This window comes from Catharus ustulatus, chromosome 18 (genome assembly GCF_009819885.2).
Source record: "Catharus ustulatus isolate bCatUst1 chromosome 18, bCatUst1.pri.v2, whole genome shotgun sequence".
Lineage (NCBI taxonomy): Eukaryota > Metazoa > Chordata > Aves > Passeriformes > Turdidae > Catharus > Catharus ustulatus.
In genome coordinates, this window is record NC_046238.1 from 3,868,938 (window position 1) to 3,894,266 (window position 25,329).

General features: G+C 53.8%; 1 protein-coding gene across 3 annotated transcripts; it reads left to right on the top strand.

Moving 5' to 3' along the window:
• The first annotated feature begins 272 nt into the window (after nucleotides 1-272).
• Nucleotides 273-23,641, top strand: WSCD2 (WSC domain containing 2). Of its 3 annotated transcripts, XM_033075784.2 has the most exons (10): nucleotides 273-536; nucleotides 979-1,315; nucleotides 8,909-9,825; nucleotides 12,399-12,513; nucleotides 13,726-13,910; nucleotides 15,074-15,195; nucleotides 16,327-16,501; nucleotides 17,293-17,457; nucleotides 19,045-19,245; nucleotides 22,170-23,641. In XM_033075784.2, exons 3-10 carry the CDS (start codon nucleotides 9,450-9,452, stop codon nucleotides 22,520-22,522), a joined length of 1,692 nt encoding a protein of 563 aa, XP_032931675.1. In that variant the 5' UTR covers nucleotides 273-536; nucleotides 979-1,315; nucleotides 8,909-9,449; the 3' UTR covers nucleotides 22,523-23,641. The 3 variants fall into 3 exon arrangements, with proteins under 3 accessions (XP_032931675.1, XP_032931673.1, XP_032931674.1); XM_033075782.2 differs by lacking the exon at nucleotides 979-1,315; XM_033075783.2 differs by lacking the exon at nucleotides 273-536 and having other exon boundaries at nucleotides 783-1,315.
• The last annotated feature ends 1,688 nt before the right edge of the window (nucleotides 23,642-25,329 follow it).

Genomic DNA, 25,329 nt, shown 5'->3' on the forward strand with positions numbered 1-25,329 from the left:
TAATTTATTAAATGCGGGTTTAATCCTTGCCAGCTCCATTCAGTGATTCTCCCGAGGATGGAACCGAATTCCCGGGGGTGGTCCCGGTTCGAAGGGAGGGATGCTGAGGATCGGGACCACCCTGAATCTGCTCCCCGGCACTGCCGCATCCCCGAAAAACAGTGAAATCAATAAATAAAAATCGAATAAACGATCCCACCGGGGCTGCGGGGCGCAGGGACTGAAGGGGTTAAGCCGGCAGCCGGCGGAGGGAGCGGAGCCGCTGCATGGACACATTAAGGAACGGCGCCCGGCAGCGGCTGCGGGCAGAACCGAGCGGCAGCAGCCGGGCCGGGCTCTCCCGGGCCGGTACCGGCAGCACCGGAGCGTCCCCCGAGCGGTGCCGGTACCGACGGAACCCCCCCGGCAGCGGGGCCGGGCCGCGAGCAGCGCCCGGAGCTCCCCCGGCCCCGGCATCGCTGCGGATGGAGGCTCGGAGCGATGGATGGAGCCGGGGATGGAGCGGCTGGAGCGGCCACCAGCAGGGCCCGGGGACGGTGAGGAGGAGGAGGAGGAGGAGGGGGAGGAAGGGCTCGGGGAGGAGGGGGAAACAGCGCTGCCAGGGGGGTGAGCGCATTAAAATAATTTAAAAAATTAAATTGACGCGCAAAAAAATAAGAGAAGAAATAAACGCCGCCACCGCCAGCCTCGCTGCGCAAAATTAAATTAAAAAAAAATAGGAGGAAAAAAAAAAAAAGCAGCAGGAGCTCGGCAGGAGCCGGCCCGCCGGGAATTGTGCAGGGGAAGCGGCGGCTGCGGGTGCGGGAAGTTGGGGGGCAGCGCGTCCCCCCCGCGGCTTGCGGGAGTTGATGATTCCCACCTCATCCCGGCAGGGATTTCTCGCTGCTTGCTGCTGCTGCTTTGGGAAGGGTTTTGCTTCGCAGGGGGAGCCAGGCAGAAGGGAGCTCTCCTCATCCTCATCCTCATCCTCCTTCCCAGACTTTGTGCAGGAACATCTCCGCCGGGGAAATCAGGAATATAAGGGCATGTAATCCTGCCAGAAGCCTCTCCCCTGTTTATTTTCCTCTTCCCACATCCATGCTGGCAACTTGGGGGAATAATTTAATATAAAGGCGAGCAGGGAGAGCAGAGGCAGTTGCAGAACGGCGTGAAGGTAACCTTGAGCTGAGCCCTATAAACCCCGGCCTCCGTCAAGGCAGGATTAAAGAAACTTTCCTGGCAATCCAGAGCTGGGAATCACAGCGTGGCACTGGGAATCACAGCCCCGGGCTGCCCCCGGCCAGCCTGGCTCTGTCACACTGCACCTTCTCATCCGGTGAGTGCTGCATCCTTCCATCCTCTGGGAATTTATCTGGGAGTTCTCCTTTGTGAGGGGCTGTCCCTTCCCTGGGCTTGGGAAAGAGCTCTCCCTTGGAATATCCAATCCCTTGGAATATCCAGTGCTGTCGAGCTCAGGGGAGCCTCCAAGACAGGATTTGTTAGCAGTTGTTCGGGTTTTTAATGTATGTTATTGTATTACAGATATTATTAGCAATTAGTGGTTTTCATATCTATTATATTACATCTATTCTATATATTATTAACAGATATTATTTTTAAAAGGTATTATTCTATTATCTATATCATTAGCACCCACCATTTTAAAATGTGCATTATATTATAATATTCCACATATTATTAGCAGTTATTATCCACAGGGAGAATTCCCCAGGGGGTTTTGCTCTGGTTTTTTGGGATGTCTTTCCCAAATCCTGGTGCTCAAGGACCCAAGTCCAGCTGCAGCATCAGGGCTGCAGATGTCTGGGTCCAGTGGGGCTCATCCATGTGCATGTCCCTGTCTTTTAGGGTGCTGGATGTTTGGGATCCTGGCAGATCCCTGGTTCCCCAAGGGACTTGGGGATGCTTTTTACTCCCAGAAAAAAAAAGCTCTGTTCTTCCTGGGAGATCTTTTCCCCATGGAAAGCTGGGCCAACCCTCACAGCTTCAGGCTCCCATCCAGAGCCCCAGTTCCCATGGCTGGGGCAGGATCCATGCTCCATGTGTGAGGTGCTGCCTCCAGGAGTGTTCAGCACCATTCCCAGCCCAGATCCTGGGAAAATCTCAAAATCTCTGCTTCTCCCACCCCCCTTGGACTAGCAGGGGCTCTGTCACTCAGCAGATGGGAATTTGTGCTTCCCAATGTGTTGGCTCTGTCTGGAGCCAGGAGCTCCTCCTGGGACTGGGGAAGGAGCGTGGGACAGGAGGATGTGCCCTGTGCTGGGGGATGAGCCTGCAGCATCCATGGGAATGGCAGATCCCTTCCCTCTCCCTCGTGCAGCAGGGGAAGAAAGGAATCAGCTCTCCCGGGAAAGGAGGTTTGCAAGGAAGTGTTGCACGAAATCCTCCTTCTCACTCCATTCATGTCCGTGGGCTGTGCAAGGCATTGTCTGCTGCTGGAAAAGCTCATTAGTTAATTGCCCCAGTGCTGCTGTAATCCCAGATTAACGGGGGCTGAGGCAAATCTCCGTGGAGCAGACCTGAGAGTGGGATTTGTGGGGACACTGGATTCGGTTCTTCCCTACCTGGGGAGTCCCTGGGGGCTTCATCCTGGGCTGGATGTGCTGGGTGCTCCCATGGGAAGAGGTTTCTGTGGGGCTGAGGGGTCACAATTCCCAAATCCCCCCTGATGGTCCCTGTGGATCCCATCGTGGCCCCTCCGTGGGGTTTAGGCTGCTCTGGGGGCTCCTGGTGGGGTGCACCTGGGACAGTGTCCCTTTGGTGTTTCTCTCCCCATGAATCCTGGAGCCAGGATTGGGCTCTGGTGCCCAAAACCTCGGGATAAAACCCTTTGGTTGCTGCAGGGTTCGTTAAGCACAAGGAGGAAAACAGCAGCGTCCTGGCTCTCCCTGGAATTAGGAGCTGTCAGGCTCGGGATGTGCACGGCTCACAGTGACAGGGACGTGCAGGTGTCCATGGATGGAGTGTCCAGGGGATTTGGGGAGGATGAGCAGTGCAGGGAGGGCCGTGCATCCCCCAGCACTGCCTCTGGAAAAGTCCATCCCGTGTATCTTCAACCTCCTCCTCCTCTCCGGGATTCAGGCAGCTCCGTCTGGGGGGAGCTTTGCTGAGCCAGCAGCTGGCTGGGATCCAGCTGTGCTTCCCTGGGGAACAGCCCCGGCCTTCCTCCATCCCTCCTCCTCCTCCTCCTCCTGCCTCCGGGTGTGAGCACATCCCTTGGGTCCCGAAGTTTGATTGAAAACCATAATTGGATTTTGCAGACTGGGCATGAAACCCCCCGAACGTGAGACATTAAAACTCCTTAGGTTAAACCCTGTCACAGACACTCAGCGTCCTCTGAAGGAATTACATCACCTTTTCCAAGGGCTTAAGTGTCGGCAGGGTGGGAAGAAACGGGAGAGGGAGTCTGGGAGCATCCCTCGGTGCCACCGAGACCCCGCAATCCAAAAACAGGGAATTAGCGGGGAAATGGAGATTTCTCAGTTTTGGGTGCAGGGAGGGGGTGATGCCGGCTGCAGGAATGCTCAGGGAGGGATTCTGGAAGCCGGCAGGGATGTGATGGGGGAAGGTTTGGACCCTGCTCCCCAGCACCCAAATTCAATGACCCTGATCCCAAAGGAGGGAGAATTCTGCTCCTTCCAAAGCCCCTCCCGGAGTACCCCGGGCAGATGGGATAACGCTGCCGGAGAAACCGCATCACCCAGACCCCTGGGGCTGCTGCAGATTAATTAATTAATGAAAATGCTAATGATGCTGGGAGGAGAACACCGAGTCCCGCAGCTGGATCCCCTCTGTGCCACCTCTTTTCCATCATCCCACAATTCCCTGGACCCTCTCCCTGCCCGAATCTCCGCAATTCACGGCTATTTCCCTCCCTATTTCCTTCCCTGCCTCGGGCAGCGCTGGGTGCTTTTTAAATGATTCATGGCTTAAACCATTTTTCTTTATGAGCTGCTTTTCACACTTGTGAGGGGAATTCAGCCTCCAAGAACCTGGAACGGGCTTTGATGGAATTGTGGGTGGAGGAGCAGAGCGTGAAGTAAAAACTCCCCATTTTCAGCTCCACTTGGACCATTGTGGAGTAGAATACCAGGGAAAGGAGCAGAGCCATGGAGATGGGATTGTCTGGGAATGAGTGGCCTGGAGGCTACGGCATTTCTTTGCTTCTGGGGGCTGGAACAGCCTGCTCATCCCACCTTGGATTGGTTTTGGGATGTCTCACCTGTCCCACAGCAAATTCCCAAAACCATCATGGTGATCCCACTCCGTGCCAGCCCTTGGCTGTGGGGTTTGGGTGGGGATGAGCATCCCTTGGGTAGGAATTGCCATCCCTGGTCCCAAAATCAGCATCCTCAGGGTGTGGAGGAACATCCTTTGGGTAGGAATTGGCATCCTTGCTCCCAAAATCAGCATCCTCAGGGTGTGGAGGAACATCCTTTGGGTAGGAATTGGCATCCCTGGTCCCAAAATCAGCATCCTCAGGGTGGGGAGGAGCATCCCTTGGGCAGGAATCATCATCCCTTAGGTCGAGGTCGGGGACATCAATAGGAATTTGCAATGCCATGCAGCTCAGTGTCATGAATTAAAAATAGGGTTAAACTTCCTTAAATCAGCTTGATTAAACAAAATTTCCTTTCTGGGCCGTTCTGCAGGCCCTGGGCTCGTGTAGCACTGTCCAGTTATTGGAATAAGCCAGGGCAGGATCCATCCCAATGTTCCTGGGTTTATTTATAGCTCAGCCCTGGCAGAAACGGGGCTGGTGCCCTGTGGGCTCTGTCCTCTGGAGAGCACAGGGAGCATCAGGAGGAGGTTGTGCAATTAGCACGACCTCATTTCAGAGGAGCCTTTTAGACACTTTAATCAATTAGTCTGGGGCAGCCCTGCATGGATCCCAGACCTGGATTTCGGTGCCTCATGGTCTGGGAAAGTGCTGAGGCCATCGATAAATCCCCAGAATGTTTCAAAATCAGTTTTTATCAAAAAAACAAAAATCAGTTCCCTAATTCCAGTCCAAACTCTTCCATGGACTCCCAGCAAGGAGGAAGATCTGCAAACCCCCCAGAATGTTTGGAAATCCCACACAAAAATCCTGCCCTGGATTTTCAAATTGAGCCTGTAAATCCCAAATGAGAATTTTTTCCTTTGCATCCCTTGCTGTTTTGGCCTGTGGAAGGGGTTTAGTGGCCCCACAGGGAAGCCCAGGCCTGGGAAGTGTCTCACCCTTGAAGATGAGGATCTGATCCCAGTGCAGCTTCCTGGGATGAGTCTGGAAGCTGCTGAGTCAGCTGCTTTTAAGGCTTCCCCAGCGGAGAGGAGGCACAAATCCATTTCTCAGCAAAATGAAGGCAGAGAGAAGCTGAATAAATCAACCTGGCTTTGATTTGAAGGTGGCTGACAGCTCCCTGTGCTCTGCTGGCCCCAGGAGAGGCCCTGGAAGGTGCTGGATGCTCCAGATGTGCCCTGCTGGGATGGAACAATCCTGGTTTATCTCACTTTCACTCACAGCCATAATGGTGTTTAAATTCACCCCCTTGCATCTCATTTGCTGCTTCCTTAAAGAGTGGGAAAGGGCGAAAATCCATTTCCACAGGGCTGGAAAAGAGGATGGTAACTCCACCAGGGAGCTTGGGCTGCAATTCCAGGGCTCCACTGCAGGACACTCCTGGGGCTGGAGGCTGAAGGGTTTGAGGGATGGCAGGGCTGAGGGTGCCCAGTGTCACTGGGGGTGGCACTGGTGTCACTGAGGATGGTACTGGTGTCACTGGGAGGGGTACTGGTGTCACTGGTTGGTGCTGGGGAGGAAGTGGAGCTGTAGGAGCTGCTCTGCAGTGGCAGCAGCCACTTGTGGAACCGCTCTGGGATGGAGGGACACGGGGCTTTCTGATGGTCCCTGCACCTAATTTGGTGGCTTTTGGTGACAGCAGGTCCAGGGAATCATCATGCACTGGGTGCTGCACCCCATGGATTGGAATCTTTCACTCCATTGGATTTAAATCTTTCATCCCGTTGGATTTAAACCTTTCACCCCATGGATTGGAATCTTTCACCCCATTGGATTTAAACTTTTCGCCCCATCTGCAGGGTCCTTCACATTCACAGAATTCACAGAATTCACGTTGCCACATTTCCAGAAGCCTTCCAGCCTTGCCAAGGGTGCCCAGGGGGTGCAGGACCTGCTGTCCCCACGCCCTGACCGAGGTCGCTCCCTGCGTCACAGCCCTCCCGCGGGGTCACCCCGCTGATGTCACCCTGCTGATGTCACCACCCCTCTGTTTTCAAACCCTATTCTTTCCCCGTCCCTGTGATAAGAAATGTTAATGAGGGGATGAAATTGGATATTCCCGTCGCCTTCTCCTCCTAATGGAATTCTGGTGGTGGTTAATTTGCTGGTTTTAATGGGCCCATTGTTCTCCCGGGCTGGGGGAGCTGTGTGAGGATGTTTGGCCCCGTTGGATGGGAGGTGGTGCCTGAAGACAAGTGAACCTTGGGGCTCAATAATTGCAGAGCAATTTGAAGACAAGCCCCAAATCCATAATTCATGGGCCCTTCATTCATCCCGCTGTGCTCCTGTTCCGTTCCCACCTCTCCACGCACAGAGGGATGGATAAACCTGGATAAAGCTGGCAAATTATCGAGGATTTCCTTGGCCTGGGGACAGCTGACACCGCTCAGGGAGGTGGGTTGGGTGTGGAGTGATGCTCAGCCCGGTATCCCGGTGCTGGGATGGGGATTTTGGCTCCTGGTGGGAGTGTGGTGATGGATTTAGGCTGAAAACCATTCCCCGATCCTGGCTGGACCCACATCCTGGGAAATGCCCCCATTGGGCTCTGCTGTGCTTTGGCTCTGGGGGAGCAGGGAGTGATTCCCCAGTCCCGGCACTGCCAGCCGGGGTTTTTCCTTCACTGCAGCTCCCAGGGCTGGATCCCTCCGCTGGGATGCGGGCAGGGGATGGATCACAGCGGGTCACAACCCAGCGAGGCAGGATAATTCCCTCCATCCCCTGCTGTCCCAGCAGTTTCCCAAGCAGCCGTGGCAGGGCGAGGACACTGCGCTGCCTGGGGACTGTCCCCGTTTGCTTCATTAGTTTGGATGACAAAGTGTGTCACCGCTGTCCCCCGGCCACGCCGCGGGCTGGGCTGGCACCGGCGCCAGAACCGAGGCAGAGGGGTTGGGGGGGGCAGGATGGGACCCCTGGGGACACCGTGGCGGGTGATGGTGGCAGTGGTGACCGGGGGTGGCCGCACGGGGGTGGATCCATCCTGACACCGCACGGAGCGCTGGTGGGATGCAGGGAATGGCGCTCTCTGCATCCATCAGCTCCCGGTGTTCCCATCTCCTGCTGATACTGGGAGCACTGGTGTCCGTACTGGGAGCTCTGGTGCCCGCTCTCTCTGCCACCCCGTGATCCCCCGGAGCCGAGCCCATTATCTGCTGGAGACAATTAGCAGAAGCATTAATGGAATATATGCAAATGCGCAGTAATTGACCTGTGACTCCGCAGTTCATGATGGAGAAGGATGAGCTCCAGATGGCTTAATGAGAGTAATTTAAGCCCCTTCTTTATATGCTGTGCTGGAGCCTGGCAGGGCCAAGCCGGGAGGGGAGGAGGAGGGGTGACATTGGGGGACACCGGGGAGCAGGGGCAGCCCTGGGGACGTTCCATTTGCTCCCCAAATCACCTCGTATCCAGCTCCAATCCACATTCCATGAGGGTGGATTTGTTCTGGGTGAGGAAAAGCCATAAAATCCTGGTCAGGGAGCACGGGAGAGCAGCCGAGCCCCCTCGGGTCCCCCCTCCCTGGCCATGCCGTGGTGCCACCTGCACCTTCCCTGCCACAAAAACCCAAACCCCTGTTACTCCGAGGTTACTCAGCCTTTACTCCAGCTCTGTTGGTTCTGGGGTTGTGTCCCTCCACACTCTGCCCCAGCCTGTCAAGCCCTGAGCTCCATAAAACTCCCGCGGCAGAGCCGGAGGTATCTGAATAACCACTCTGGGAAACCAAATTAAAATATTGATGCATAATTCATGCCATATGTTCCACCAATATTTTTTATTTAATCAACTGAAGACAGATGGCAGGAACATAGAGGCCATTAAACTAATGGCACTTTGTCTTTCCATTTATTTCCGTCTCCTTTCCTAAAATAAGACGAGACCGTGACAGGCAGCACACCCTGGGCACGAGACCATTCCCAGCACTGGCATGTGCCAGCAGGGACATTTCCCACTTATTTTCCCAGGAAAGGCTGGAGCAAATCTTCCATAGCTGAGGGGTTTTGAAGGAGAGAAATGCCATGAGGGAATTCCAGCCTGGTGGAGCTGCAGGGTCTGTCCCTTCCCTGCCCAGAGCCACCAGGGGTGGTCTTGGTGTCCCTGGGACAGAACCATCCTGGTGCCAGGGTGGGAATGGGGATGCTCCTGGCTGGAGGATAGAGGATGTCAGGAAATTTCTAGTGAAGGACTGGAGAGACACCCAGGGATGTCGTGCTCCTGACCCTGAGGGATGCTGGAATATCCACCCTGCTGCCCGTGCGTGGATTTCCCTTGGGATCTGCTGGCTCAGAGATGTTTGGATGTGGGGGTGAAATGTGTTCGTGCAGAGTGTGTGTGCACAGCTCATCTCCTGGGGCTGAAATGGGTGAAACTGGAAATTTTCCACATCCCAGAGCCATCCTGGGGCACCTCTCCAGGTGGGGACATGTGCAGGCTCTGGGATTTGGGCTCAGCCCACCAGCACCCAGTGACCCAGCTGGGAGAGGCGGAACTGCCCTGTCCAGGGCTGGAGGGCGATGGGAGGGACACCTGGAGGGACAGGGACACCTGGAGGGACAGGGACACCTGGAGGGACAAGGCCACCACCCTCCCTGTGCTGGGACATTTCCTGAGCGCGCCTCTCTCTTTCACTTGCAGGTGGAGATTTCTTGCCCTGGGAGTGAGCTGAAAGGGGTTCCCATGAACAAAGGGTCCCAGGCAGCATTCCAGGCTCCAGGCGCGTCCAGGGACTTTTCATTCTTTGTCTGAAAGGGTAGCGGTGCCGTTCCCATCCGAGCGATGCCTGACGGAGCCGGTGCCGCCGGCAGCGAGGAGCGGTGGCAGCTGATCGGCTTTCAAATCACCTTCAAACCTCGATTTCCTTAACATGATCCCTCCATCAGCGCAGTCCCCCGGGCACAGCCGCGGGGCTTGGCTGGCAGGAGAATAAACCGGGGCTGGAGGTGACAGCCAGCGCTGGAATACCCCGGCCACGACGCGGGGACCCAAAATCCACCTTCCCCAGCACGCCAGGACTTTTTAGGGTCGAGTAACAGATTTGCACGACCTCTCCTTGCAGCCCTCAGCCCATCTGCTCGCCGGGATTCACCTCCAATCCAGGCGGGATAATCGGAGCATCCCTGGAGCCGCCTCGCAGCTTCCCCGCGGCTCCGGCAGCCGCGGAAGGGATGAAGACGCTATGGCCAAGCTTTTGCTAAAACTCCAGCGGTATTTTCGGCGCAAACCCGTGCGTTTCTTCACGCTGCTGGCTCTGTACCTGGCGGCCGGCAGTTTGGTTTTCCTGCACTCGGGTTTTTCGGGGGAGCCCACGGTGCCGGGGAGCCCCCGCAGCCCCGCGGCCGCGGAGGGGCCGGGACTGCCCTACCTGGGGGTGATGCAGCTCAGCCGCGGATTCAAGGCGGCAGCCACGATACCGGCGGGGAGCCGACGGCACGGGGCATGGTTCAGAAACACCTCCAAGGAGCCGTCGGACAGGGGAAAATCCCGGGAGAACAGCGGCACCCGGAGCCGGGCGCTCAGGGGCAGGAGCGGCAGAGAGAAGGAGGAGGACAGAGGTGAGGGTCCCTCCTTTTTGTCTCTCCCAGGGGCACATCACGAGTTGGCGAGTCAGTTTTGAATTGTGCATCCCTGCCAGGGCCACACACCCCCAGGAAATGCACATTTATTTATTTATCTATTTATTTATCTATTTATTTATGAACCACGTGCACACGCTGCTGGAGCACCGATGTTCTTCCCACATCCCACAGGAATGCTCTGGGGAGCAGCACCCCATTCTGGAGAACATCAGTCCAGAGGATATTTCTAGAAGATATTTCTCCCTCCTTCTTCCCTCCTTCCTCTTCTCCCTCCCCAGATGCCAATAATCTGCTTTTATTTTTCCATCTTCACTCTTTCTCCCCAATGCATCACCGAGCTTTGAGTCCCCCCGTGCTGTTGCAGGCGATTTTGGGGGGATGCTGTGCCCCATCTTCCTCCCACCCTTTATCTCTAGCAGGGGCCAAATTCAGTTTTCATTCTGTTGGTCAGAATCAACACCAAATCCAGGTTTGTGTGGGTGTTGTGTGGAGGCAGGGGCTGATTCCCATGGAGGTGCAGACAGGGCTGGGCTGTGGCCTCTGGCTGGGGTCCTGTCAAGTGGTCTATTATTAATGATCAAAGATAAGAAAATGGAATCGTTCCCATTGATTTTTTAAAAGCCATTTACTTATCCTGAAGGCAGCTGTGAATTCTGTGGGATTTGGGTGGCTGGACTCCAGCAGGAACCCCAACCCCATGGCAAACTGGGGATTTCAGGGGTCCAGGCTTGATCCCCCACCTGAGCTGCTCCCAGGGCATGGAGGGCTCCTCCTGCCCCAGCAGGACGTGGTTGTGTTCATCCCAGGAAAGGTGCATGGTCCAGGCATGGCAGCCAAAGGAAAAGCGGTGCTTACGGGATTTTATCCTGCTAAAAGGAGCTGAAGGGGCTTCCCCGTTGTGACCCCACTCTGAGGAGCCCCTGGGGTGTTTTGGTGTCTCCATTAATGCAAACTGACTTTAGTGCAGCCTCAGCAGATGGTCCCTGAGCCCAGGCTCTCTGTCCCCATCAAGACCCCAAGCAGTGCCCGTGTCCTGGGCCATATGTCCCGTGTGCTTTGGATTAACCTCATCCAGCACTGCCAGCAGGGATGGGATTCTGGGCTTGGGATTCCTGGGTTTATCTGCTCTGGGAATATCATTTTCCCCTTGGAGCATCCTGAGAGTGATGGTTTGGAGAAATCCAGCAGCCAGTTCCCAGCACGTGCCCAGTTCCTGGTGTGGCTCCCCCTCACTTCCCTGCCCCTCTGGAGCACCGGGATGTCTGGCAGGAGCAGGCGGATTTAATGGCACTGGTAATTAAGTGGGGACAGCTTAACGAGGTGGCTGTGGAGGCTCTGCCACGTGAAATCATTCCGGAGGGAATACTGCTCCAAAAATCAGAGCTGGTTTAGAGCGTGATGTGCAGCTCCCTCTTCCTCCTCCTCCCCCCTCTCCCGGCAGTGTCAGGCGAAGGTGTGGGTGGAGAACAGCCCTGTCTGCCAGGGAACGGCCTCATCCCCATGGGAATGCAAATCCCCGTGGGAAGGGGCATCTCCTGCCTCCAGCCAGGGAGGATTTTAGGCAGTGAAGCCAAGGGAAGCAGGAGCAGACCCCAACCCTCAGCCACATCCATCTCTGGTGCCTTCCTGGACAAGTCCAGCCATTCCCACCTGTGATACACAACCCAGAAATTCCATGAGGATGGAGGCAGGCAGCTGGAGTCATCCCTAAACCCCTAGCTCTGGGAAAAATGGGATGCTTGGGGAATTCAATGACAAACACTGAGTGGATGTGTGTGTCTGCTCACAGCCACGTTTCCAACAGGCTCCAAAATTCCTCCTGGAGAGGTTCCCCTCTCCCTACAGACTGCCAGCCCACCCTCCCCCTGTTAGTATCCCCCCCTTCTCTGGTGTCCTCGTCTCTCCCTAATTATTCCAGCTGGCTTCCCAATAAGTGGCAGCATGCATATGTCAGGAGCACTGGATTGAAGGTAATGCACATCAGCCACCAGCTCCCTGCGAGGGTCTGGAGCCGTCCCACACCCGCTGGATCCAGCACAGCTGGAATCCACTGACCTGCCAGGACCTGCTCAGCCCTGTGGGAATGCAAAACTGGGAGTTAAGGCTCTGGTGGTTGAAGTTATCCTGCACATTTCTCTCCATCTGGCTCCTTGTCCAGCTCCAGGCTGGCTTGGGGCTCCAGCACTGGTGGGGTCTGTGCTGGGATAATTGGGAATGTGAGGGGTCTGGCATGGGAACACCATGGATGGGGTGAGCTGGGTCAGGGACCCCAAGGAGGTGTGGGAAGTGTTATCCCAGAGTGTGGTTTGGAATTGGAGCAGCACAATGAAAGACATCCTCTCCTGTGAGGTGGGGAGACCCTGGCACAGGGTGCCCAGAAAAGCCATGGCTGGAAGTGCCCAGGGCCAGGTTGGGACAGTGGAAATTGTCCCTGCCTGGTTTGGACCCAAAGCAAACCAACAGGGAATGCTGCTGCATGTCCCTATTTCAGGAAAAACCACCAGGGGTGGGATGAGTGGGCTGTGACCCCCTGTCCTCTCTGTCCCCAGCTCGGTACATCGGCTGCTACGAGGACAACACGCGGCAGAGGACCCTGCGCGGGATGTCCTTCTTCGACTACAAGAAGATGACGGTGTTCCGTTGCCAGGACAACTGTGCTGAGCGGTAGGGACGGTGACAGGGGCTCCATCAATCCCTGCACACTCCATCAATCCCTGCACACCAGCTCCATCAATCCTTTCCCTCCATCTCCAGGAACCCCTGCACACCATCCCTATCGATTCCTGCCCTCCATCCCCATCAATTCTTTGCTTCCATCTCCAGGAATCCTTGCACACCATCCCTATCAATTCCTGCACACCAGCTCCATCAATCCTTCCCCTCCATCTCCAGGAATCCCTGTGCACTGTTTCCATCAAGCTAGGATGGGATAGGATAAGATGAAATGAAATTATATTACGTGATTGATGTGATATCAGGGTATATGATATGGATTAGGATATAGGATATGGATTAGGAATAGGGTAGGATAGGAGGTAGGATGGGATAGGATGGAATGGAGTGGAGTGATAGGATAGGAAAGAATTGCAGAATGGGATGGAATAATGGATAGGATGGAATTAAATGGAATTAAATGGAATTAAATTATATGATATGATATTATATGATTGATTTGATATGATAAGATTAGGGTATATGATATGGATTAGGATATGATAGAAAAATAGGGTAGGATGGGAAGTAGGATAGGATGGAATGGAGTGGAGCAATAGGATAGAATAGACCAGAAAAGAATATGGATAGGAGAGGAAAGAATTGCAGAATGGGATGGAATAATGGAAAGGATAGGATAGGATGAAATGGAATGAAATTGTATGATTGATATTATATGACTTAGGCTATGGTATGATACAGATTAGGATATGATAGGAAAACAGGGTAGGATAGGAGGTATGGGATAGGATGGAATGGAGTGGAATAATATGATAGAATAGACTAGAAAAGAATATGGATAGGATAGGATGAAATGGAATGAAATTATATGATTGATATGATATTATATTATATGATATGGATTAGGGTATATGATAAGGATTAGGATATAATAGGAAAATAGGGTAGGCTAGGAGGTATGGGATAGGATGGAATGGAGTGGAGTAAAATGATAGAATAGATGGAAAAGAATGACGATAGGATAGGAAAGAATAGAATGGAATAGAATAGAATAATTTTCAGCTGGAAGTTCCCCACAAGGACCATTAGCCCAAACCCAAGTCCCTGGGGTGCAGGGCTGATCCCAGCCCTGGCCATGGCAGGAATGCTCCTTCCAAAGCTGCTGGAGCCAGGGCTGTGCTGAGCTCCCCCTCCCTCTGCCAGGGGGTACCTGTACGCAGGGCTGGAGTTCGGGGCCGAGTGCTACTGCGGGCACAAGATCCAGGCCTCCAACGCCAGCGAGTCCGAGTGCAACATGGAATGCAAGGGAGAGAGGAGCAACACCTGCGGCGGCGTCAACCGGCTCTCCATCTACCGCCTGGAGCTGGCCCAGGAGTCTGCAAGGAGGTGTAAGTGTGGGGATCTGGGAGGATCCCAGCTCAGCCCTGCAGTGGGGGGATGTCTCTGGGTGATCCTGGCACTCCTGAGCTCCAGAGAGCAGTTCTTGAGTGTGGGATACATTGGGAATCTCCGAGTGGGGAATGGTGATGGTTGGGGTTGGGTGGAATGAGGCGCTCTAGGGATTCCTGTAAGGTTTCTTTTTGTCTCTGGTAGTTGTTTTACCAGGAACTGAGAGTGCTGATATGGATCAGCCATCTCTCAGGAGCTCACATCAGCCAGCAGAGAAAGAGCAGAGGCCTTACTTGACGTGTTCCACAAGAATCTTTATTTCATGTGAAGGGAGTCAAGCAGCATCTCTCAGAACAAAGGGCAGACAGTCATGTTTATAGGTTCAAGGGGGATTCAAACTACAACCAATAAAAGTTTATACAAAGAACAGCATCCAATCTAAGTGAGAAGTTCTAAAGGTGAACTGACCAATTACACAGACTGATCTCTAACCAATTATCTTACAAGGCGTTAGAGAGTGACCAAATTCTAAAGGAATTTGGCTCAGCCTTGGTATCTAGGAGACCTCATCTATTATAGCAAGTTCCAGGGGCCAGGGGAAGATGGTTTTGGAGGAATTGTATCATCCACAGACTCCTGCTGGAATTCAGAGAATTTTGGGACACTTTGGGTGGATTTTCTTTCCTGATGGCCAAACAGGACCATCAGTGTCTCCTGTGTGTGCTGCAGGATGAAGGATGTGTGGGAATTCCAGACAGAGCTGAGGGTGCTCCCTCGTTTGGCTCCCAATTAGGCAGCTCTATAATTACCCACATTCCCTGCTCACCTTTCCTCATATCCAAGGAATGGGAAAGGGGATGGCAACAACAAGGAATGCACAGGGGCTGAGGGTGCCAAGGACCTGGGATGGGTCCAAAAACCTGACCAAATCCATTCCTGCTCCATCCCTGGGATCACCAAGCTGATAAAAGCAGCCAGGAAATAAAAATATCCCTGACTTCACTGCCGAGGTTTTACTCCGGTTTTGCAGCCAGATGAGATGGATTATCACCCAGCATGGCTGCACTGCTGGAGCAGTCAGGAATTCCATGTCACACTGTCACACAGAGTGGCAGTAGTGTCATTTTTGGGTGTCACTTGGGCCTCTCTCTCTCTCTCCCAGATGGAAGCGCGATATTCCGGGGGTGTTTCCGCCGGCCGGAAAACGTCTCCATCGCCCTGCCCGCCAGCCAGCTCATGCTCAACATGTCCGTGGATAAATGTGTGGATTTCTGCACAGAGAAGGTACTGGGATAAACTTCACCTCTTCATCTTTGTTTCCATCATCAGAGTCACGCTGGGAGATTTGAACCCAGTTTAGGGACATCATTTTTGTGTATCCAAACAGCAAAGGGATGAATGGATTTGTGTCCCTGCCATGGGAGGGATGGAGACAGCAGCAGCCTCAGGAAAGTTTGGGAAGGAGCAGCCCAGAATTAGAGTTTAGGGTGAAAGGGACATTTAAAGGAGCCAACTTGGGGTCCTGCTGTGGTCCAGGGGTCTCATCCTGGAGCAGGGAAGGGGAGATTGGCAGTGGGAACTGGGGGAGGGTGAATCCTGGAATGGTGCTTGAAATGGGCTGGAAGGATGCTGGGAAGGGCTGGAAGGAGGCTGGGATGGGATGGAATGGGCTAGAACAATACCAGAATTGTCTGGAAGGATGCTGGAATTAGAAGGATGATGGAGTGGGCTGGAAGGATGCTAGAAATAAGGTGTAAAGATGCTGGAATTGGAGGGATGATGGAATGGTGCTGGAAATGGTCTGGAATGGTGCTGGAAATTGTCTGGAATGATGCTGGAATGGTCTGGAATGATGCTGAAAGTGGTCTGGAATGATGCTGGAAATGGTCTGGAAGGATGCTGGAAAGGATGATGCTGGAATTGGAAGGATGCTGGAATGGTTTGGAAGGATGCAGGGAGCACTGCCCAGTGAGGGTGGGTACGGAGAACAAAGGCTCTGCCATGAGGAGGGGAGTGCCAGAGCCATTCCCTGTGCCCATCCCTGCAGGAGTGGGGTGCCAGAGCCTTTCCCTGTGCCCTTCCCTGCATGACAGGAGTGCCAGAGCCATTCCCTGTGCCCATCCCTGCAGGAAAGGACAGTCAGAGCCATTCCCTGTGCCCTCCCCTGCAGGAAAGGGCAGTCAGTGCCATTCCCTGTGCCCATCCCTGCAGGAAGGGGATGCCAGAGCCATTCTCTGTGGCCATCCCTGCAGAGATGGGTTGTCAGTTCCATTCCCTGTGCCCATCCCTGAGGAGAGGGGCAGTCAGTGCCATTCCCTGTGCCCTCCCTGCAGGAAGGGGCAGTCAGTGCCATTCCCTGTGCCCATCCCTGCAGGAAGGGGGTGTCAGTGCCATTCCCTGTGCCCATCCCTGCAGGAATTCCCGCTGGCAGCGCTGGCAGGCACCACGTGCCGCTGCGGTTTTCCCAGCACGCTGTTCCCGCTGCACGAGCGCGAGGACGAGCAGCTCTGCGCCCACAAATGCGCCGCCGAGGAGTTCGAGAGCTGCGGCTCCGCCGAGTTCCTGCTGGTCTACCAGACACAAGTGCAGGGTGAGCTTGTCCCAAGCCTTCCCCCAGGAATGCTCAGTGGGAGGGGAGGGTGAGCAGCCCGTTAAAAATGAGAGTTTCTTGTCATTCCCTGGGAAATCGGAGCTCCTGACTCTGCTGCAGGGCACTGCAGGTTCTGTTTGCCTCTGGCAGGATTCCTCCTTCCCAGGGCTTTTCCCACCTCTCCATGGTTCTGTGGGAGTCTGCTATCCAGAGGGGACAAGCTCCAGGGAAAAATGTGGGGGGAGAAAAAGGTTGTGACCAGGCAGAACATTCCCAAGTTCTCCTTGAGAACTCCTTGGGCCCCCAAGAGGGCTCCTGTCCTCCAGCAGTGGGAACAGGGAGCCAGGGAAGCACTGGGAGAAAGGAAAACTGCTCCTGGGAGAGGAAAGGGCTGAAGGGAGCAAGTGAGGACCCAAATTTGGGTGGTTTTGGGTCAATCTTGTCACGATCCTTTGGTGTTCGGGGCGTGATGGAAACACTGTTCATTGATCCATAAATAAAGCAGGAATCTTGGCACAGGGATCCCTGTTAGTCACTCTTCCCTGGGCACACAGCTGGGAATGACAGAGAACTCTTTGAAAAAATCCTCTCAGGACTTTTTGGGTGTTTGGGGCTGTCTGAGGTGTCCAGGACTCTCTGGGATGTCCCTCTAAGCTTTAGGCAAGGCACCTTCCCCTGCCCAGCCACCTCCTCGCCCTTCCCCAGCATTTTCCTGGGAGCAGCAGCGTTTCCCGAGATATCCCTGTGGGCAGAGCAGGTTTCCATGACATCCCTGGTGCCTCTCCCTGCAGACAATCGCTGCATGGACAGGAGGTTCCTGCCCAGCCGTGCCAAGCAGTTGGTGGCCCTGGCCAGCTTTCCTGGAGCTGGGAACACCTGGGCCAGGCACCTGATCGAGTTGGCCACCGGCTTCTACACCGGCAGCTACTACTTTGATGGCTCCCTCTACAACAAAGGTGAGGGCAGGGCGCTCCTGGGATGCCACCCCAGCTGGGGACAGTCCTGGTGACATCCCAAGGGGTGCAGGAATGGCGGGACAGAGCTGGGTGTGACCCCAGCTGCTCCATGGGGTGGTTTGGGGTGGAGTGTCCTGGTGAGGGAATTCCTCCCTGGGAGGGTGGGGAGGTCCTGGCAGGAGTTTCCCAGAGAAGCTGTGGCTGTTCCATCCCTTGGAGTGTCCAAGGCCAGGCTGGACAGGACTTGGAACAACCTGGGGTAGTGGGAGGTGTCCCTTTCCAAAGGGGTTGGAATGAGTTTAGCTGTAAAATCCCCTCCAACCCAAAGCATTTTGGGGTTCTAGTTCTGATACCCCACCCCATTCCAGTTCCTCCAGTTTAGAACCACTCACAACAGTTTTATCAGGAGACCTTGAAGGTTTCTCCTGTTATTCCTTTGCTTTTTGTGGCTTGGAGAGAAAATTCTCCCTCCCTCCTCAGCTGTGGTGAGTTGGGATTTGTGCCACGTTGGTGTGGTCTGTACCCAGGGCATTCCCTACATTCCCATTCCTTCCAAATTCCTGCCAAATCCAGCCTCAGAGAGGGAGCTGCTCAGTGAGGGAGCACAGCCCCAGCCCCCAGGGAGCAGCAGCACCCCAGGGAAGGGAGCAGCAGTGGGAAAAGCCTTGGCTGGGTTTTGCTGAGCCACCCGAGCGTGGGCTCCGTGTTCATTCCCTGTCGGAGGGGCCGGGAGGTATCCAGGCAACCAGCACTGCTGAGAGCCAATTACACCTCTCTAATTGATGGAGCACAGCTCCTGCCAGCTCATCCCCCACTCCAGGTGCATTCCAGGGGCTGGGATTGATGCTGGCTCAGCCCCATGCTCAGTGCAGGGTCCCCTCTCTGGGTGCCCCATGGCATCACCCCCACCTTGGGCTGATCTGCTGCCCCACAGGCACAAGGATTTCCTTTTCTTGGTTTATTTTTGTGCTCAGGGAGGTTAAAGCCATAAAATCTGCCCTTGACCCCTCAAAACAGACACAAGAGCTGATTGTGGCCAGGGAGGTGTCACCCTGAGGGACCTCTGTGCATGTGAGCCACCCACTCATGGATTTTATGGGACTCATAACATGGGAAAATAAACGATTTCCATCTGGGAGAGGGATGCAAATCCTCCTTCACGCCCCTGCTGCTTTCATCATCCAGCTGGATTTTGCAACCTGATATCCCTGTGATATTCCTTTCATGGAACTGTGGGATGGTTTGGGTTGGAGAAGCCCTCTGAGACCCAACCCATTTCCTCCAGGGCTGCCAAGGCCACCTCATCCCAAAGTGCCACATCCACAAAGCTTTTAAATCCCTCCAGGGATGAGGATCCATCACTGCCCTGGGCAGCTGTGCCAGCTCACCTTTTAGGGTGGAGATATTTTATTTTCCCTTACATCCCATCTAAACCTCCCCAGCACAACTTGAGGCTGTTTCTTCAATCCTGAGTGGTTTTCTTTGGCAGCAGAGCCTGACTCCCCTGGGCTGTCCCCTCCTGTCACAAAATCCCTCCTGACCCCCTTTCCCAGCTCCCTGCCGTTAATCCCAGCTCTGTCTGGGCAGGATTCAAGGGCGAGAGGGATCACTGGAGGAGTGGCAGGACCATTTGCATCAAGACCCACGAGAGCGGGCAGAAGGAGATCGAGTCCTTCGACTCGGCCATCCTGCTCATCCGCAACCCCTACAAGGCGCTGATGGCCGAGTTCAACCGCAAGTACGGGGGGCACATCGGCTTCGCCGCCCACGCCCACTGGAAGGGCAAAGGTAGGGCAGGGAATGGGCTGGGAGAGCTGGGAATGGGCTGGGAGAGCTGGGAATTGGCTGGGAGAGCTGGGAATTGGTGGGGATGATGCTTAGAGGAGCTGGAACTGAGGCTGCACAGAGTTAAGGGTATTTATGGAGAGTTCTTCCAAGGGCACACCCTGGCAGTAGCAGTGCCTGGATGGCTCCAGGATGGAAACAAAAGAGAGCTTGGTCACAAGATCTCACATTTTTACAGGTTTTTGTCCATTTGCATGCAACTGTCCAATTAATAGCCTCGAATAATGAAGTTTCATCCTCCTTTCTTGTTGGCCCACTCTCCTCTTTTCACACTGTTTATGTTTAGGGTCTGAAGTTTGAAGAAATTATCCTTGAGTCCCCAGCTGGAATAGCACTGGTTTGTCTTCACCACCCAAGCACAAAGGAAAAAACATGCAGAACAGAAAAACTTAGCACTCAAGGCATCAGGGAAAGCCCAACAGAGCCAGATTTGGGTGTCCATGGGGGGATCTGGGGCTGTGCCACCACTTTGGGGCTATTTCTTGGCGTGAGCTCGGATGGTCGGGGTTCTCATGTGGAGTGGGATGGAACAGCACAGCAGGAGCACCCTGCCCTGGCTGGCCCAGCAAGGATGGGCATCTCCTGTCCCCAGTGTGACCTCAGGGAGTGGTGGCAGCCCCCAGCCCACCCCTGTGGGATCCAGGAGTTGTTTCTGTGTGTCCACGAGCCGCCACCTTTGCCATGCACAGGCGTTTGCTGGAGGCAGCTTAATTACAGCAATTTCCAAATTGCTGTTTTGGGATTGACTTCATTGGAAAGAGTTAAAATGTTTAGCTTGATTGAACATCTGCTACCCTTAATTCTGAGTTTATTTAAGGGGAGCTTAGGCTGCTGTGGCTGGGATGTGCCTGGATTTTGTCATCTCCATGTGCTCACAGTGCTGGGGACAGCCCAGCCCTGTTCTCCCCACCCCAAAAAACCAGCAGGGTGTGGTGTCCCCCATTTCCTCAGCCTCGTGTCCCTGGGCTGGCACTGTCCCCACTGCAGTGGCTCAGGAACCTCTTGGTTGTTTTTTTCCCCATCCATCTGTGGATAGAGCCAGGATTGGTATCCCAGCCCTCAGGGATTCCAGCTGGGATCCCAATCCCAACCCCATCCCCATCCTTGTGTCTCCAAGGAGAGGGAGATCCAGGGGGAACAATTCCCTCCGTGCCAGCACAGTTTTGTTGGGATGCACTTCAAAATACATCATCAAATTCTTTCCAGAGCATGTGCGGAGTAATTAGCCAATGGGTTAATTGTCAGGTTAATTAACCATTGCTGGGAAAGATGGAGATTTTCCACTGCATGGTTGGTGACCCCATTCCCAGCTGGAGAGGGCCCTGACCACGGAGTATGAGAGTCCCATTCCCAGCCTTCCCTGCATTATTATTCTCTCAATAACTAATTTTGGGCAAAATTTAGGAAAAAAGTCCCCAGGGCCTCTCTCCAGCCTCACCCCCAGTGCTGAGGAGGTGTTTCCCCATTTCCTCCAGCCCATTCCCAGCCCTGCAGAGGCCAAACCTCTGTTTGGTTCCGTGGCATTAATTTTACGACATCCCTGGAGCGGCTCCAAAGCAAAGTTTTATGTGCTGTGATTACACAAGGTGAATTGTCCTGGATCTGTTTAATGGAACACATCCTGTGGTTAACGATTCCTCAGGGAGCTAAACCCAGTCCAGCTGTTAATCAGGCCTTGGTTTTGTGGGGAGGACACGAGGAGGATGCCTGGAGCTTTAATGTGGTGCTGATGCTTAGAGGAGCTGGAACAGAGGCTAGACACAGTTAAGAGGAAAAAAATTAATATTTATTGAGGGGATATTATAAAGAGGGGCCTTCAAAGGCCACACCTGGCAGTACCAGTGCCACATGGCCCTGCCCTGATGGCTCCAAGATGGAAGCAGAACAGAGCTTGGTCACATTTTTACAAGTTTCAGTCCATTTGCATACAACTGTGCAATTAATAGCCTCAAATAATGAAGTTTCATCCTCCTTGCTTGCTTGCCCACCCTCTGTTCATGTTTGAAGAGATTGTCCTTGAGTCCCCAGCTGGAGTAGGACTGTTTTGTCTTCACCACTCTGTGAAAAGATCCTAGTAACCCTTAACATAAAAGCTGCACACCCAAGCAGAACAAGAAAACTTAAAGCATCGATTTCCCTCTGGAAGAAATGCAGCAGATTCTTGGTGTTCCATCACCCCTTTCCCCACCTGGCAGCATCAATTAGCCAGAAGGTTAATTAAGAGCTTCCAGCAACAATCCACTTGATTTACCAAGATATGAGTGTTGCTTTAATAATATGGGTATTGGTCAATACTGATACTCACCTGTGACAGACAAAAGACTCTCTAACAGTTTAAAATTAGAAAGTGAATGTTTATTCAGCACTGGGCAGCAGCGTGGGGTAACCCTCTAATACACACTGCAAAATTAGAGGTGGTCACAGAGTCTATTTATTGACAAAATGTTCAAACAAATTCATACTCATAATACCATCCCCACTTCCCATGGTAATTAGCTGGAATGGCAATTAAGCAGCGTGGTTGGCTTCTTGAATTAAGTCTGGGGTCGTTTTTGTGGGGAGGGGTCTTAAAAGGAGGAATTAAGGTGAGTCTTCCTCACCCTGACCTTTTCTATCAATGACAATACAAATGGCTTTTGGGGCAGCTCCAGTTTTGCAAAGAATGAGTTTCTGGTTGCAATTGTTCATGTTCTTTGGACTTTACCAGTTTCATCCTTTCCCGTTACAAGCAGAGCTAAGCAAACACAAATTGATTATTTAAGTTTCAGGTAACTATTTTAAACCCAGTTTCTTCTAAAATCCTAATTTCTTTAAGATTAGTGTTTCACACTCACATCCTCTGCTCTTTATTTTATTTTTTCCTGCAGAGTGGCCAGAATTTGTGGCCAACTACGCCCCGTGGTGGGCAACCCACACGCTGGACTGGCTGCGCTTCGGGAAGAAGGTGCTGGTGGTGCACTTCGAGGACCTCAAACGCGACCTGTTCGTGCAGCTGCAGAGGATGGTGGCACTGCTGGGTGTCACAGCCTGCGAGGACAGGCTGCTGTGCGTGGAGGGACAGAAGGATGGCAACTTCAAGCGCTCGGGGCTGCGCAAGCTGGAGTACGACCCCTACACCGCCGAGATGAGGAAGGCGATCGGCGGCTACATCCGAACCGTGGACGCGGCGCTGAAGCTCCGCAACCTCTCCGGGGTTCCTGAGGATTATTACCCCAGATGATGGTGACCACGGCGGGGGGACTGAGCCCTGCTTGCCCAGTGTCCTCCCAGCGATTTCTGGCGAATTCCACCCAGTGGGTGGCTCCTCTTTTAACCCTCCGTGCGCTGCTGTAGCTGTTGGTCACTCCCTGCATGAGCCGCCACAGGTCCCCAGCTACTGCTGAGCTTTTTATTTGTGGCCAACCTGGGGATGTGGGTGCCTTCCCTGCTCCTGCTCAGCCCTCCTGGGATGTGAAATGGGATGTTTGTGTCCCCTCAGGCTGTTCTGGGGATGCTGAGCTGCTCAGGCCATGCCTGAGCTTCCCCAAAATCCCAACCCTGGAAGGATTCCACTCATCCTTGGATGGAATCTTCAGCCTTCCCAAGGGAGGATGGACCAAGGGCGTGGCACCTGGATCCTGCCTGAGGTTATAGGATGGACAAGCCCGTGGTGGCTGTGGCCCCTTGAGCCAGCCCATGGCTCCCTGAGAATTCCCTGGAATTCCCTAGCCACAGCACCAGGCAAAATTGCTGCTCCAACCCCCACCAGCAGTGGAAGTTCCCCTTTCTCGTGGATGCTGCTCCAGAGGGGGACGATTTTCCTGGACACACGAGCTCACCCAGGCCTCATTTCAGAGCCCACGAGCCAGAACAGCCCCTCAGGAGCATTTTTGGGGGGCCAGGAGCAGTTTGGGGGATCAGGAGCAGGGTCCACACCGCACCCCAGCTGCACCTGGGGGGAGCAAACCCTGGGGCTGAGCTTTGGGGTGTCCCAAAGCCAAACCAAAGGATCCCACCCACCGGGAATGTGCCGAATTCCAGGCTGGCTTTGTGCACAGCTGCATGTGGTCCCTGGCTGTCCCCTCATCCCACGCCACCCTCCCCATCCTGCCTTTGCCCCAAACGAGCTCCCCAAAGCTCCCAACCCGCAAGACCCCCTTGGATGTAGGTGCAAAAGCCATATATTGTACGCAGCCTTTTCTAGAGTTAGAGATTCACCAGTTGGCTTTTAACTCTTGATCCTGATAGAAATGCAGGCACAGCTCGAAGCCAGAGATCCTGCTTGGTCTCTATTCCAAGAGAGAAGAAAACTCCCTGGAGACAAAAAGGAGAATTTCAATAAAAATCTATTTTTCTAAGGCGTGTGCAGAGCACAGCTGGACTGGAGTGCTCCTGCTCCTTGTTTTTCAGAAGGAGGGGGGGAATTGTGTTTTACTCTTCCCTTACAAACAGCTGGAGGTTTTTTTGGGATTTCTGGCAGTGGGAATGGAGCTGAGCCCAGGCTCCTTTGCTCATGGCAGCCCTGGGGTTGTCTGCTAGTCAGAACAAGCCCTCAGGCCAACCCAGCAATTAAAAGGGAGGTTTTGTTGCTGCTCTGCCTCCCCATGTGTTTGTGAAGCCACCTGAGGGCCCCCCACCCATCCCAGACCAGGGCTGTGGCAGCAAAGGGGGAGCAGCTCCTCTCCCCTTTGATCCCATTAACTCATTTCTGTGTCTAAACCCATTAGTGGGTATTTAAATCCCATTAATGTCATTTCTGTGTTGATCACGAAACCAAAGCAGCTCCTTTTTGGGAGCTTTAGTACCTGGAGAGTGTCCTTACAGACAGATTTAATGGGATGTGTGGCAGGAAGGGGGAGATTCACTGCAGGGTTTATTCCTGACCTTCCTCAGCACCAGAGCAAGAGCTGGGTGCAATTTATCCCTTATTTCTAATCTGGAGTTGGTGAAATTCCCTTTTTTTTTTTCTGTTTTAGCAGGGATGAAGCCTCACCCCGGCCTTGATTTGTTCTGACAGGCCCTGGCTGCCAAAGGGGCAGTGCTGCCTCCTGCCCCTCGGAAGTAATTAACCCCCCAAAGCCAATTAATGGCCGAGATAAAACAATTAAGGGATGACATCGCGTGAGGCGCTCAGAGCCTGAGCTGCAGCTTGAGGGGAGGGTGGGGAGGGGACCCCAAATCAGCACCTCCATAAAAAATACCTGTGAATCCCCTCTACCCTCCAGCAGTATCAATTTACCTCCTCTATTTTATTTTCCCCTGCTTTTATTGCACAATTTTATATTTTTTTAAATTTAATTGGCACTGAAATGGAGCAGTTGGAAGATATTATGGCCATGTCAGGGCGTGCTGCACATCTGGCTGCACCTCTGGAGTGTGGGATCCCCCCTTCCTCTCATCCCACTGACGCAGGAGCAGCTTCCCCCTCCTGCCCTGCACGCACAGCCCGAGCTGGAGCTTCCTCCTCTGATTTTTTATTCTTTTATTCAACGCTGGGCTTTATTTCAACCATGTGGAACTGTCATGCAAGGCTAAAATTCCTATTCCCCCTGGTAAAAGGAACCAACCACCCTTCCCTCATGATTTTCCTGGGGAAAGCTCTTGACATTTAATAGCATTTAATAATCTCCGTGGTGCCTGGGGGAGGCAGCACTCAGCTTTTCCAGGAGGATTTGAAAAGCTGGGAATCTTTCCCCTTGACTCAGCCTGAGCATCCCTGAGTGGGCACAGCTCGCCCTGCCCTGGTGTGAGGCTGAGGGGAGCGTGACCCTCCCTCCTCCCTGGATTCCTGCTGGGAAAATCATCTTGTTTTTTTGGCAGTCTCGCATCCCTGGGAGCGTTTCGCTGCCTCCCGGTGCTGCTGCAGCATTCCTCCCTCCAGGGCTGGATGGGTTTCTCAGCTGTTGCCGTGGAAACGGCGTCTGCACCAAATCCTCCCGCATTTCCCCCAATTCCGGGTGGCTGTTGTGCTCCCTGCATTCTGTGATGCTCAAGTGTGGCTCAGGTCCGTGTCCCTTCCTGGCAAAGGGAGTGGATGCTGCTTTGGGG

What these genes read in the sequence shown, in the direction of transcription:
- WSCD2 (XM_033075784.2), top strand. Translation starts at nt 9,450, where the DNA reads ATGGCCAAGCTTTTGCTAAAACTCCAGCGGTATTTTCGGCGCAAACCC. An exon ending in TGGATTTCTGCACAGAGAAG is followed by an intron (nt 15,196 to 16,326) that starts GTACTGGGATAA and finishes CCATCCCTGCAG; the next exon opens with GAATTCCCGCTGGCAGCGCT. An exon ending in TGGCTCCCTCTACAACAAAG is followed by an intron (nt 17,458 to 19,044) that starts GTGAGGGCAGGG and finishes CTGTCTGGGCAG; the next exon opens with GATTCAAGGGCGAGAGGGAT.